The sequence below is a fragment of the Aquarana catesbeiana genome, linkage group LG03, assembly GCF_042186555.1.
Source record: "Aquarana catesbeiana isolate 2022-GZ linkage group LG03, ASM4218655v1, whole genome shotgun sequence".
NCBI lineage: Eukaryota > Metazoa > Chordata > Amphibia > Anura > Ranidae > Aquarana > Aquarana catesbeiana.
The window spans coordinates 434,058,884-434,074,383 of record NC_133326.1 but is presented as its reverse complement, the minus strand read 5'-3'; the positions used below and the strand labels follow the sequence as shown (position 1 = coordinate 434,074,383).

At 42.0% G+C, this 15,500-nt stretch overlaps 1 protein-coding gene across 2 annotated transcripts in view; it reads right to left on the bottom strand.

Annotated features, from left to right (window-relative positions):
* Positions 1-7,486: 7,486 nt before the first annotated feature.
* LOC141132419 (transcription factor 7-like 2) overlaps positions 7,487-15,500 on the bottom strand; it is a 1,287,046-nt gene continuing 1,279,032 nt past the window's right edge. For both annotated transcript variants that reach the window (XM_073620780.1, XM_073620782.1), the window contains one exon: positions 7,487-7,702. In XM_073620780.1, the coding sequence (XP_073476881.1) occupies positions 7,623-7,702 (80 nt within the window). In that variant the 3' untranslated portion in view covers positions 7,487-7,622. The remainder of the gene's footprint in view (positions 7,703-15,500) is intronic.

Here is a 15,500-nt window from a genome sequence, read left to right as displayed (position 1 = left end):
GGTTCCTGCCCGAGAGCCGAGAGATCCCTGGTAGACAGCGCAACAGGACGAGACCATCGCTGATAGCAGAGATGGAGATTGGACAATTACACTGGACTCCACTATGCCTTTGTAAAGATTCTTCATTGTGAGTTTTTAATACGCTTTGTCTTATTAAACAAATACGGTTTTGGTTAAGCGGTGCCTATCTTCTGTTTTCTTTTTGTTTGGAGTGTGCTTCAACTCCCCCTGCAAGGCTGCCCTGGTTTTACAGACTGCCATCTCACACAGAGCTGTATAGCTCAAAGGACTCTTGTATGGATTTAAAATTACATTGTATATACTACGGTATGCACCACCATTTCTTGTATATCTTTTTTGCCTGAAAATGGGTGTTGCCGCAGGGGAACTGAGGTGAATAAAGGCTTTTAGCTTATCAAAAGCTGCTTGGGCTTCCTGGGACCACTTAAATTGGTGTGCTGGGTATGGTGTGCTGGGTAATTGGGGCAATAATGCTGGAAAAGTCTTTTATGAATCTTTAAAAGAAATTAGTAAACCCCACAAACCTTTGAAAGCCCTTCTATCCTGGAATGGCCAGCCCCCACCGATAAGCAGACACCTTCTAAGGATCCATGGTCACCCCCGTCTGTGGAACTCATTAGGCCCAAGAATTTAATGGATGTCTTTTCGAATTCACACTTCTCTGCTTTCACATAGAGTCTGTGTTCTCTCAGTGTGGATAGCACCTTTTTAACATGGATTCTGTGCATCTCCAAGGTGGCAGAGAAGATGAGAATATTGTCCAAGTAGATGATCAGAAAGTTATCCAGAAATCTTTAGCTAAAGATGTAGTTCACAAAATACTGGAAGGTAGCCGGGGCACTGCACAGTCCAAATGGCATAACAAGCTATTCGAAGTGCCCAAAGCAAGTTTGGTAGGCTGTCTTCCATTCATCTCTCTCATGAATGCGCACAAGATTGTAAGCACCCCATAAATCCAGCTTGGTAAAGACTTGAGTGGCAAGAAATCTCTGGAAGAGCTCAGGAATGAGGAGGAGAGGATAACGGTTCTTGATGGTGATCTTGTTGAATGCTCTGTAATCTACACAGGACCTGAGGGTATGGTCTTTTTTGTCCATAAAGGAGATTCCGGCACCAGCTTGGGATGATGAAAAATGAATGAACCTCTTTTCTAGGTTTTTGTCAATGTATTGACGTAAAGCCTCAAGCTCAGTCTCTGAAAGCGGGAATATTCGTCCAAAGGGAATCTCGGCACTAGGCAACAGCTCGACACCAGGCAACAGGACGACGAGGTTGTAGTGTGTCAGCTTTCTTTTTATCAAAAACATCCAGGAAGTCGTGGTAGACTGCAGGGACATCTTGGCTGGTGTTGGAAACGGGGTGGACAGTGAGGCAACTGGTAGGCGACACAGATTTAGGCACAATGCAATGCTGTGTGTGCCCAAAGCCATGGGATTCCCAGAATCAAAGGAAACATGGGTGAGCAAAGAACATCAAAACAAAGGAATTCTTGATGGCCTGAGTCAGTTAAGGTAAGTATAGGTAAAGTTGCTAGCGTAACAGGAGTGGTAACAAGTGGTGTCATCAGCCAAATTAACTTAAAGTTTACGTTTCTTGGCTTGAAAGGGAATCTGAAAGTCTCTTGCAAGAGTAAGGTAAATGAAACAACTGCATGCCCCGGAATCAACTATTGCTGGAAGTCTGACCGCCCCTTCTGCCATTTGTAGTGAGACAAGGAGAACAAGGTGAGTTGGGGAAAGTCCAGAGACTAGGAGGTACATAGGGTTGTGGGGAGACATACTGGGCCTCACAGGACAGTTGCGAAGGAAATGTATGGCTCCTTCACAGTAGAGACAAAGGTTGGCTTTCATCGAAGTGCAGAGCAGAACAGACCACGTCAACTTGCATAGGCTCTCCTATTGCGACCATCCCTCCCGCAGGCATCAGTCAAGTTGGATGGGGCCTCCACTCATGCTAGCCCATCCTTGAGAACTTCAAACCAGCCAAGCCAGTCCTGATATCGGAGAGTGGCCTTGCTCCACCCTGTATCTGCAGACTATTTACCTAAGCCCGCTGTCTTCTACAGGTTCCCTGTTGACAGCTGAATGTAAAAAAAAAAATTGCCGGCAAAAAAATTTATGGAAAAAACTGTGTGGGGTCCCCCCAGATCCATACCAGGCCCTTCAGGTCTGGTATGGATTTGGAGGGGAACCCCGCACTAAAATAAAAATAGCATGGAGCCCCCCCCAAAATCCATACCAGACCCCTATCTGAGCATGGAGCCCGGCAGCTCAGGAAAGGGAGAGGACCATACAAAGCTGCATGCCCTCAACATATGGGGGGGGGTGCTTTGGGGCAGGGGGGCTCTGCTCTGACATGATTGATGATGGATCTACAGTATCTCACAAAAGTGAGTACACCCCTCACATTTTTGTAAATATTTTATTATATCTTTTCATGTGACAACACTGACAACACTACAATATAAAGTAGTGAGTGTACAGCTTGTATAACAGTGTAAATTTGCTGAACCCTCAAAATAACAACACACAGCCATTAATGTCTAAACCACTGGTAACAAAAGTGAGTACACCCCTAAGTGAAAATGTCCAAATTGGGCCCAATTAGCCATTTTCCCTCCCTGGTGTCATGTGACTCGTTAGTGTTAGAAAATAAATAATTGCAGCGCTATGATTGTAAAAAAAGGGAAAAATTGTATGTGATTCAAACATATATGTGACAAAATGACACAAACTCTAACATAATAGATGTGAATGGATATTAAGCAATGTGCTAATATAGTGACTGCACTACACACAAATGTCCAGATTGAACGAAATGATGAAATACAGTCCAATTAGGTTTGTGATCCAATACACATGTGTGAAGTTCCTGGCATTCCTGAGAACCTTGGAGTGGAAAAATGGAAGCAAACACCACCACCGTGAAAGAGGGAGGAGGCTTACCAGATAATATTGATTTGGCGGGGCATATACCACCCAAGTCAACAAGGATTGTTGGGTTCAAACCACCCAATGGGGGACAGCAGATCCTGGAACTCCGTCAGTCGATCAGCCTTAGACGGTCGGGAGATGTTAGCTGAAGGCTCCAGGAGTCTCGGGGAGCATGAAAACTTATTGTCACAGGAACGGTATCATGTAATAGAAAAAGGGGGCTATCCATTTACTCTGTATCCAATCAGGCAGGCCCTTGCACTACACCAGGGGTGTCCAAACCTCCAGCCCCAGAGAGTTTAGCATGCGGCCCACTGACAAGCCAGGCAAATGCACGTGACTCATTAGTGTTACACGGTCTGAGGTGTGAATGGGGAGCAGGTGTGTTAAATTTGGTGTTATCGCTCTCACTCTCTCATACTGGTCACTGGAAGTTCAACGTGGCACCTCATGGCAAAGAGTTCTCTGAGGATCTGAAAAAAAGAATTGTTGCTTTACATAAAGATGGCCTAGACTATAAGAAGATTGCCAAGACCCTGAAACTAAGCTGCATCATGGTGGCCAAGACCATACAGCGGTTTAACAGGACAGGTTCCACTCAGAACAGGCCTCACCATGGTCGACCAAAGAAGTTGATTGCACATGCTCAGCATCATATCCAGAGGTTGTCTTTGGGAAATAGACGTATGAGTGCTGCCAGCATTGCTGCAGAGGTTAAAGGGGTGGGCGGTCAGCCTGTCAGTGCTCAGACCATACGCCGCACACTGCATCAAATTAGTCTGCATGGCTGTCATCCCAGAAGGAAGCCTTTTCTAAAGATGATGCACAAGAAAGCCCGCAGTTTGCTGAAGACAAGCAGACTAAGGATATGGATTACTGGAACCATGTCCTGTGGTCTGATGAGTCCAAGATAAACTTATTTGGTTCAGATAATGTCAAGCGTATGTGGTGGCAACCAGGTGTATAAAGATAACTGTGTCTTTCCTACAGTCAAGCATGGTGGTGGGAGTGTCATGGTCTGGGGCTGCATAAGTGCTGCCGGCACTGGGGGTTACAGTTCATTGAGGGAACCATGAATGCCAACATGTACTGTGACATACTGAAGCAGAGCATGATCCCTCCCTTCAGAAACTGGGAGACAGGGCAGTATTCCAACATGATAATGACCCCAAACACACCACCAAGATGACCACTGCCTTGCTAAAGAAGCTGAGGGTAAAGGTGATTGACTGACTAAGCATGTATCCAGACTAGCCAGAAAAAAGCTTTCAGTAGTGAGGTAGAAAAAAGATGGAAAATGTAAATAGGTTAATGCTTTAATAAGGTTACGTACTAGGTCAAATAAACTGAGGTAATATCTAGAGGAAAAAAAAATAAACCACACACAAAAGTGTACATTACTGCATAACATGTGCCTTCAATACCACTTATGTTTTTAGCAGGATATAATGTAGTGTGTAGTACAGATCCAAGTAATGATCCAACAAGACGTGTATAGTCAGGAACCAGTATGTAAAAAGGAACAGGGAAACCCTTTCTTACATTGTAGATTCCATCCAGGCTTTGCCCATCTAAGTGGACATACCCTGAAGGGGTCTTCAGGGTCCAGGAACCACAACCCAGGACCTGTATAGCACCCTGCAACTAACTACATGCGTTTGACTTCATACCTTGGTGAGTGCCAACACAGGTTCCAGTGTCTGGCAAACAATACAGGCCAGTCCCACACATTGGAGTCTGGCTAAAGGCCCCAAATATAACATTGAGGGCTACTGATCCAAAAGCTGATAGCTAAAGTGGCAATAAGCTATCAGATCTTCACAGTAGTGTTAAGTGAAAAAAAGAAGAGATTAAAAAGAAAAAAAAACTTCTCCAAAAGAAGAACTGGTCCACCACCTAAGGACACTAGTGGTAAAACTAGAGTCTCAGAGTGCGTGGGGTCATATGAACATGAAAAAAGGGACAGCCCTAGCAAGTTTTGCCAGTGTTCAATGACCTGAAACTAGCCTAGATATATATTCCAGTGTTTATCACTATAAACCATGTGTCCTGTACTGTACAAGATTTCCTATTTTCCTAAATATGTTATTAAAAAAATACTGTGTGGAACTAGGCTTTCTGTACACTCACAATGATAGATTTAAAGTGAGAATACACATACATCTGACAAATATAAAAATAAGAACAAGTACTGCAACAAACCCAGACAACACATCAGAGGTGAACAACTTTATGTCAGTTTGGACAGTTTGAATGCATGCTGCACTCTACGGTAGATTTACCCATACATTTCTAATACCCTATACTGAACAGAGCAATATACTCTAGATGTAAGTGAAATACATGTATCAAGTGCTATCTTTAACCACTTGCCTACTGGGCACTTAAACCCCCCTCCTGACCAGACCAATTTTCAGCTTTCAGTGCTCTCACACTTTGAATGACAATTACTCAGTCATGTAATACTGTACCCAAATTAATTTGTTGTCCATACAAATAGAGCTTTCTTTTGGTGGTATTTGATCACCTCTGGGTTTTTTATTTTTTGCACTATAAATGAAAAAAGACAGAAAATTTTGAAAAAAACGCATTTTTCTTTGTTTCTGTGATAACATTTTGAAAATTATTAATTTTTCTTCATAAATTTTGGCCACAATTTATATTGCTACATATCTTTGGTAAAAATAACCAGTACTCAATTTTCTCTGTAAAAATAACCCAAATTAGTGGATATTATTTGGTCTTTGTGAAAGTTAGAGTCTACAAGCTGTGGTGCAAATCATTAAAAATTGATCACACCTGAAGTACTGGTGGCCTATCTCATTTCTAGCAACCAGAACAAGCCAGGAAAGTACAAATACCCCCCAAATGACCCCTTTTTTGAAAGTAGACATTCCAAGGTATTTAGTAAGATGCATGGTGAGGTTTTTGATCTTGTCATTTTTTCCCACAGTTCTTTCCACAAAATTGTCATGGTAATAGGTTACTTCTCTCACATGGCGTGTGTATACCACAAATGACGCCCCAAAATACATTCTGCTACTCCTCCTGAGTATTACGATACCACATGTGTGGGACTTTTTCACAGCCTAGCCACATAGAGGCCAAACATGCAGGGAGTACCTTCAGGTGTTTTAGGAGCATAAATTACACATGTAACTTGTTGACTACCTATTACACTTTTGAAGGCCCTTGAACACCAGGACAATGACACGTGACACTGATGTGGCACTGATGACAGATGGCACTGATACGTGGCACTGATGACAAGTGACACTGATGTGGCACTAATGACAGATGGCACTGATACGTGGCACTGATGGCACATGACACTGATGTGGCACTGATGACAGATAGCACTAATACGTGGCACAGATGACACTGATGACAGATGGCACCAATATGTGGCACTGATGACAGATGGCACCAATATGTGGCACTGATGACACGTGACACTGATGTGGCACTGATGACAGATGGCACTAATACGTGGCACTGATGACAGATGACGCTAATACGTGGCACTGATGACTCATGGCACTGACAGATGGCACTAATACGTGTCACTGATGACAGATGGCACTGATACGTGGCACTGATAGATGGCACTGATACATGGCACTGATGGCACGTGACACTAATGTGGCACTGATGACACGTGACACTGAAGGTGGCACTGACAGATGGCACTGATGACACGTGACACCGATAACAGATGGCACGTGACACTGACAGGTGGCACTGGGGACAGGTGGCACTGGGGGCAGATGGCACTGGGGACAGATGGCACTGTGGGCATGTGTGTGTTGTGTTCACACACTCACGCTGCAGCTCGCTCTCCCTCCTCACACGCGGTCTCTGTGTGAGGAGGCAGAGCTGGCAATGAGAGATGATCTCATATGTTTACATATGAGATCATCCCCCATTGGACACTCCGATCGAGTGCTAAATATAGCCGTTGTGATTGGCCATTTAGCACGATCTGTGATTGGCTGTGTCCAAGGGACACGGCCAACACAGATTTCCCCCCATGCACGCCCACGGCGGCGCACAGGGTGGATGTAAACAGGAGGACATCCAGGGACGCCCTCCCGGCAATTGAGCACCGCACTGTGGCCGTCTTTCGGCTATCGCATGGGCGTCAGGTGGTATATATATTCTGTTTGGTTAGAATTGTGTAAACAATGCCACAAATACTTTGAATGTAAAAGAATCGATAGATTGTCCTATTTTCAAATTACAATTATATAATTATTACGTTTTGAAGTACAGTAGTTCATTGGCAAAGTAGAAAAAAAAGCATGGCACAAGAAAAAGACAATGTCCCCAAAACTTCTCGATCCTTTTTTGCCTTAGTAGTAGACAAAAACGTAAAGTCTGCCCACAGTCTTAAAACATGTTTAAAAAAAATAAAAATAAAAAAGTGTCCAATGCAGCAATAATGTACGCTGAGGATTATACAATGCTACGTTGCCTTGACAGCTATGGATTCTTCTGCAGGAATTAGTGAGACCAAAGCTTTCGGTCTTGGGACTTTGGCTGTGTCAGAAGCAGGCGGAGGGAGGTTTTTCTCACTTTGTGCAGAATCATCAGGGTTTGTAAGCATGCAAGAAGAAAGAGCAGAAACCTCTATACTTTGGAGTAAATTCACTGGAGAGGAAGGAGAGTCTATAGCACTTCCATCGGAAGAAACTGGGCTGCTACAGCGTCCTTCTCCTTGTAGGTACCGAATGCACTTCTTTTTCCTCCTAAGAACAATAAAGAGTTGTATGTAAATAAATGGTTAGTTGATCAATGTATACATTAACGTTACACAGTCTTCTACAATAGAAAATACAACAGCCTGACTGTGAAATGCCTACCATACACAGGTGGTCACAATACAATGTGGGAAAATAGTTGATGAAGGGAACCTATAAAAGCATTTCTATTCTCCAGCATTAACTTTACATGTACTCACATTAAAAATATGTTGTGTATTGTAAAAACAAACTTCATTCATAAATATTTGTATAGCTAATAACTTTATTTTATTAAAACAACCTCAAAAGCTTGTCACTGACACAAATTTGCCTGGCTGAATGGTAAAGTCAGTGTAGACAAAGTAAAATGAGCGTTGTTAGATGCTTCTTATTGCCAATAACAGATTTATATAAACTGGTATAGATATTTCCGTAGCTCCTCAAACAGTCATGTCCAGTATGAATTACCTACGTGCACTAGGTATTTCTATTTTTGTATTAAAGATTTATATTTCAACACCTTTTCAGGTTTTCACAGTAGACGTGGATAACCGCAGGCCCCTCCAGGAGGGAAGATAGTTTTAAAGAAATTTTTATTGAATACAGCCTTTAATGACTGGCTGTTCTGCCTCAATTTTTATATTTTACAAGATTCAGGGTTCTCCGCATGTTTCTAAAAATAATGTAGTTACAGGTTTCCCACTTTCTGCATTTTCCAGTATCTAGAATAGTGTTTGTTATTGATGATGAAATAAAGGTCAGTATTATATTTAAACTGGGCAAGGTTCCCAAGCAGCTGCTAAAGGATATAAAATAGGGCAGAGTAGTGTGAACTTGATGCTTTTTATATTCTATCATTCAAAACATAGACAATTTAGGTCTGGTTTACACTAGCCCACACATAGAAAAGGCTGAGTTTACAGTGCAGGCAACTGTAGTGTAAGCACTGGGAGGGAGTAGTGTGATACAGATTTCTGCACATTGCACTGCTTACTTTTTTTCTGGGTTTTTCCCCAATTAAATTCAAATTAATTATTTTTAAAATGTAATTTTAATTTTGTATTTGAAGTGTGACATTCGGCACAGCAACATGGTGTGTTGTGCTACAATGTGGTGACATCCAGTGTGCTATGTAAAAATGCAGACATGCTGAATTCCACACTGCAAATCAGACTTGAGCCTACAAACCATTAGCTCTTATTAACATGGGCCATTTACATGGGAGAAATTGACCTGGGAGATATAAACAAACTTTACCCACGTGCAGTCCATGGGAGCAAACGGTTTTACAAGGTTTATGGTTGCAGATGCAGCAATAATCAGTGCAGGCAACTGCAGATGCAACAATAATCCTTGCATTGTGTTCTTAGAGCCAGTGGTTGGCTAGATCCGAGTGGCTCTAAAGACCCCTGATCTCTCGATAAAGAGTACCTGCAACTGCCCAAAGCTATCACAGAGGTGTTAATCACCCCCAGTAAAGTTGAATGAAAAAAAAAAAAAAGTGTAAGCACCCCCATCCTCCTGTGCTCAAGTGAAAATGCAAACTCACACATAGGTCCTGTACTAGCATATGTAAAGGATGCATCACATATGCCATACCTCACATCATATCATACGTCACACATGTGAGTTATAGCGGTGAACGTCAGAGGGAAAGCAATAATTCTAGCACCAAAGCTCACATTTATTTCTAAAGTGGTGACCTGTAAAGACTTTTAAAGCTTCACCTATGCATAATTTTAGGTATCATAGTTTGTCAACATTTCACAGGCATCTGCAATTTTGAAACTAGACATGCTTGGTATCCATTTACTCGACTCATCATCATATTTTACGAAAAAAAAAAAAGGGTATTATATTGCATTTGTGTGCACTAAAACGCATTTAGGTGTATTTTCCCTGAAAATGAGCTTTTGATAAATGGCTGTGCACATATCGAGAGAAAAACAATTACAACAACCACCATTTTATTCTTCAGGGTCTATGCTTTCAGAAAATATATAATGTTTGGGGGTTCTAAGTAATTTTCTTGCAAAAATGCTCTTTTAACATGCAAGTGAGAAATGTCAAAATTGTACAAGAAAATTGTATAATGTATGGTCAGCCTTGGACTGATCCTGCAGCCTCCTGAGATGTTTTGACATGTTCCAGGAGGCTGCAGGGGCCTTCTATCTTAGGAAGTGGTGGTTTCACTTTTGAGTGAAGGTTTGCTTTAAGTTGTCCTGCGCCAATGAGTCATAATTCCTATCAAAGATACAAACAGGACAGAGTGATGTCAGGACTATTGTGGTTAAAAGAATATAGAAGGCCTGTATATTATATATTTTTTCATATATATGCTATGAACAAACCAAAAGCCATCTTGTTTAAAATATTTCTAAAGAGGTTCGTTGTCTTTGAAACCAAGAAACCCTCACCAGAAGGTTTTAAGTGCATTCTGTGAAGTTCTCTTAAGATCCTAAATTTTCTTTCTGTCAGCCTGTAAAGATAAGAAGAGGGTATATGGCTAGTGTTTAGACTAGAGACTCATATTTCAAATGAGCTCACAGACCTAAATTTTGTTTCCAGGATTGAGCAACATGTTGTATTATGTATTACATAACAATCATAATGCTGGAGCCCCCCCAAGCCCCCGTTTTACTTACCTGTACCCCCTCTATTTCGTCCCGGGGACGAGCACACCAGCAAAAGCCGGTGTCTCGGGTCCTGATTGGATGGATTGATTAGCAGCACAGCCATTGGCTCCTGCTGCTGTCAATCTAATCCAATGACCCTGGTGTCGGGGCTGAGCCATACATTTGGCTTCTATGGACACCGAATGAATGACTCGGGAGCGCGGCTGCAAGGTAACCCCTCGGGAGAGCGCTTCTCCTAGGGGGTCAACTAATGCGGAGAGGAGCCGCGAGTGCCGCCGAGGGACCCCAGAAGGGGATGTTCGGGGCCACTCTGTGCCAAACGAGCTGCACAGTGGAGGCAAGTATGATATGTTTGTTATTTAAAAAAAAAAAAAACTAAGCTAGTGTTAGTGTCACTTTGAGTGAATAATTTTACATATATTGGTTTAGGTATTTTAATACTAATTTTTCTTTCATAATATTTTCATATTGTTTTGTTTAGATATTCATAGACCATTAATAAATATATATTATCATGATAAGGGTTACAAATATATAATCCTATGAAAAGTTTAAGAGTATAGAAATTATAATGATGTAAAATCCTTGTATTTTGAATAACCGGGAGGTTTTCCTGGTGCGATGACTTAGCTTTCAAGGTATGTGAGAAGTTAAATTAATGACCCTATCCAAACACAACCATATTTCTGAGTTGAAGACAATGTCTAGGAAATTGACACATAAATGACAGCTTTTGATAGTTTATTGTGTTTTTCTAAGCTAAGGTCAAAAAGTTATTCAATTATTAAATAGTATTCATTTTCTATTATATTTAGCATATACAGTACTAAAACAATTTAAACTTTGTTACATATTTGGAATTGTTTTGTTTCTAACTGCAGTACAAAGTAATTAATTATTTTTCCAAATATAGAGAAATACACATACAATACACAGAAATACAAAAACTAACTTTTAAAATCTTATCAATGGTTTGGTCATGATATATATTTAAACATAAAATTCATTAGATAATTCATTTTACCGTAAATAAGCCTTGATTAAATTATCAAGCCCTGTGCACAGTATAACATTTTGTCCATGCATTTTTAAGGTTTAAGCTAGAAGGTCTGTTTGTTTTGAGAAGGAATCATAAGCGTTAACGTCAACACTTATGCCGTGTACATATGGTCAGAATTTCCGACAACAAATTTTCGACGTGAGCTTGTTGTTGGAAATTCCGAATGTGTGTAGGCTCCATCGGACATTTGTTGTAGAAAATTTGAGAGCTGGTTCTCAAATTTTCCGACAACAAAGTCCGTTGTCGGAAATTCCGATCGTATGTACATAATTCCGACGCACAAAATTCCATGCATGCTCGGAATCAAGTAGAAGAGCCGCACTGGCTATTGAACTTCATTTTTCTCAGCTCGACATACGTGTTGTGCGTCACCGTGTTCTTGATGCTTGGAATTTCTGACAACATTTGTGCGACCGTGTGTATGCAAGACAAGTTTGAGCCAACATCCGTCGGAAATAAATTCAGGATTTTGTTGTCGGAATGTCCGATCGTGTGTACATGGCATTTAGTCTGTAAATTGTTTATATGAGTCCGTGGAGCCACGGAAAGCTATTGACTAAGAGTTACCAGGTCTAAATTTACCACGTTATCATTTAAGTATTAAAATATGGTATTTTGTAATAAGAGCTTGTGGTAAAAATGTGATTATCATCTGTATCCCCAAACACGTTTGAAAGTTTATCAATTATTGTATTATCACCAAATATATCTGAATATATTTTACACTGAATTTTTAGTTAATAAATATATATTTTTGGCACATCATTGATATCTATTGTCTTCAAAATAGCACAGATAAACGAACTTGAATTGGTTGCATTGTGGAATAATGTGAAAATCTCCTAAATCACAAATTTTGCATAATTCCATAAATATAATTCTGTTTTAATATTTCAGTATAAACATTCTGACAGTGAATATTGAATATTAATAGACCATGTCCTCAAACAATGAAAAAGAGGGGTGAACAGAATAGTTCCAACAGGCCCAGCAATACAAACAAGGGTCAAAAACCTGCACTCGGAGTGCAGCTGAATGAACTTTGCAGCCAAAAGCTGCATCTGCAAAGGCCTAGACATCCTCCTGATAAAACATTGAGAAAATATGAACCAAAGACCAGGTAACAGCTTTACAAAGCTGGGCAACAGGTGCTTCATGCCAGAAAGCTCAGTAAATCCTCATCGATCTGGTGAAGTGAGTACGTAAAGGTACTAGAGGCACCCTACATTTAATTGATGCAAATGTTTTTAGTTGAGAGATTAGCAAATTTTTTTGGCGCATATATGTTCGCATCTTGATTTCATCACTAAAAAGTGGAATGTTACACTTTTTAAATGTATAAAAAAACAGAAAATGCTAATGAGGTGGGTAAATGGTAATGTTTTGGTAGGCAAATTTAATGTGTACTGATGCCTGGCATTACCCTTGTCTCAGAGAGGCATCTACTGGTCCTCTAGATCGGGGTCTCCAAAATTTAATAACAAAGGGCTTCAGACTTCAAGGGGGCCGGAGTGGGGCCAAAATGTCCCAGCGTCAGCGAGATTAAACAATGCCTCAAGTTTGGCTGTCAGAGGGTATAAGAAAATTACATGTGGTCAGTAGAAGAAAGAATAGTGCCCTATCATTGGTGTCAGTGGGAGGAATCATGCTCCATTGTTGGCGTCGGTGGAAGGGATAGTGCCCTATCATTGGTGTCGGTGGGAGGAATAGTGCCCCATTGTTGGTGTCAGTGGGAGGAATCATGCCCTATCATTGGTGTTAGTGGGAGGAATCGTGCCCCATTATTGGTGTCAGTGGGAGGAATCGTGCCCAATCATTGGTGTCAGTGGGAGGAATCGTGCCCCATCATTGGTGTCAGTGGGAAGACTAGTTCCCCATCATTGGTGTCGGTGGGAGGAATAGTGCCCCATCATTTGTATTCTTGGGAGGAATAGTGTTCCCATCATTGGTATCAATGGAAGGAATAGCGCCCCATCATTGGTATCAGTGGAAGGAATAGTGCCCTAAGGGCTGGATAAAGGCAAGCAAAGGGCCCACAGACCACAGTTTAGACATCACTGCTCTAGCGGGACCAGAATAGCCACTCCCTGGGACAAAATATGGTTCAGGGCGGTCTGAAAATCTGTCTTGGGGCAGATGTTTGCAGGTCTGAGAGAGGAAAAAAGTGGGTAAAAACAGAACCTCTAGTTTGTACCCTTTTAGAGACCACTGACTGACCAATAGGTCTGGAGTGTCTGTGAGCTGGAGGTATACAAACTGCAACAAACCTCCACCTACTCTTAAAAGTGGTTGTGACCCTTCATTGTGAAGAGGGCTTTGGGGTAGACTTGGTGGACTAGGTGTTCAAAGCCTTGCACAAAAGGAAAGGCTGACATTTGGCTTTGAAAATGAAGCCTGTGGACAGTGATTGGGCATGTTGTAGTCTTTCATTGTGGAAGGACTTTTCCTCCTGTGACATCTTATGATCTTGTCAGGTGCACCACCAAAGACACATCCTCCCTCAAAAGACATACAAGTTAAGTAACTTTTACAGGCAGCTTCAGTGGTCCAGGCTTTTAGCCACATGATTATACCAATATGGATAGGAATAAGGGCAATTCTGGAAATCTGCGTCGTGACTTGTTCTAAGGCATCAACACAGAAATGTAGGACGGAAGCCAATATTTGTAAGTGTTCTACCAAAACTCAGTCCAGGAACACAAGATCTTCTAGATTGCTCATTGCCCTAGTCCAATTAGATGCAGTGTGACAAACCAAAAAAGCAGCAATCGTCGCCTGCAGTGCTTGAGCTGTAAGAGCAAAGAGAGCCTTTAACCACTTCCCGACCGCTGCACGCCGATGTATGTTGCCAGAATGGCACGGGTGGGCAAATGGGTATACCTGTACGTCCCGCCCTCCCCATGGGCGGGGGGGCGCAACCGCGCCCGTGGCATTCGGGTTCGATAGGGGAGTGATCAGTCCCCAGGGCCAGACCAATGATTTATGGTCTAGACCTGGTGATTGCTCCTAACAAATGAAAAACTTCCCCTGTCTGTGTAAGTGTAAACACAGACAGGAGGAAGTGATGTCATCTCTCCTCTTGGGGTCTTTTCGATTCCAGTGAAAGGAGGGGAGACATCTAACCGTGAGTTGCACAACACTACACTAACACCAGTACACATAGGTACACTTGCCACCCCCCGATCACCCCCCTCAGTTAACCCTTTCACTCCGTCACTATGTCACCAATTGCAGTTTTCAGATTTTTCACTGATCACGGCATTGATGACATTTGTGACTGAAATAAGTGTTAGGGCAGTTAGTAGCAGCCCCCATTATAACTAGGTTACCCCTAAACCCTCCTAATAAAGGTTTAACCCCTTGATCTCCCCACAGTTAACCCTTTCACCCCCTGTCGCCAGTGTCACTAATTGATCACCGTATTTGTGTCACTGGTGACGCTAGTTAGCCAGTTAGTTTCACCACCAGGCTTTTATAGCCTCAGGTACCCCCGTATATTACCTAATAAAGGTTTTAAACCCCCTGATTGCCCCCTAGTTAACCCTTTCACCCCGTCACCAGTGATCACTGTATTAGTTTTTTATGGGTGACGCTGGTTAGTTTGTTTTTTATAGCATCAGGGCACCCGCCGTATATTACCCAATAAAGGTTTAACCCCCTGATCGCCCGGCGGGTGATATCAGTTACGTTTTAGCGTCAGTCAGGGTCTGTGTTGCCCCAGGCAGCGTCAGATTAGTGCCAGTAGCGCTAACACCCACGCACACACCATACACCTCCCTTAGTAGTATAATGTCTGAACAGATCAATAGCTGATCTATACTAGTGTCCCCAACACTTTAGGGTTCCCAAAAATGCAGTATTAGCGGGATCAGCCCAGATACCTGCTAGCACCTGCTTTTAGCCCTTCCGCCCAGCTCACCCAAGTGCAGTATCAATCGATTACTGTCACTTACAAAAACACAACAAACATAACTGCAGCGTTCGCAGAGTCAGGCCTGATCCCTGTGAACGCTAACGGTTTTTTTGGTAGCGTTTGAATCAGTCACTGACAATCAAGAGGTTTTTTTCCTGTGAGTCTCACTAATGTACCAGTAAATTTAGAGACCAA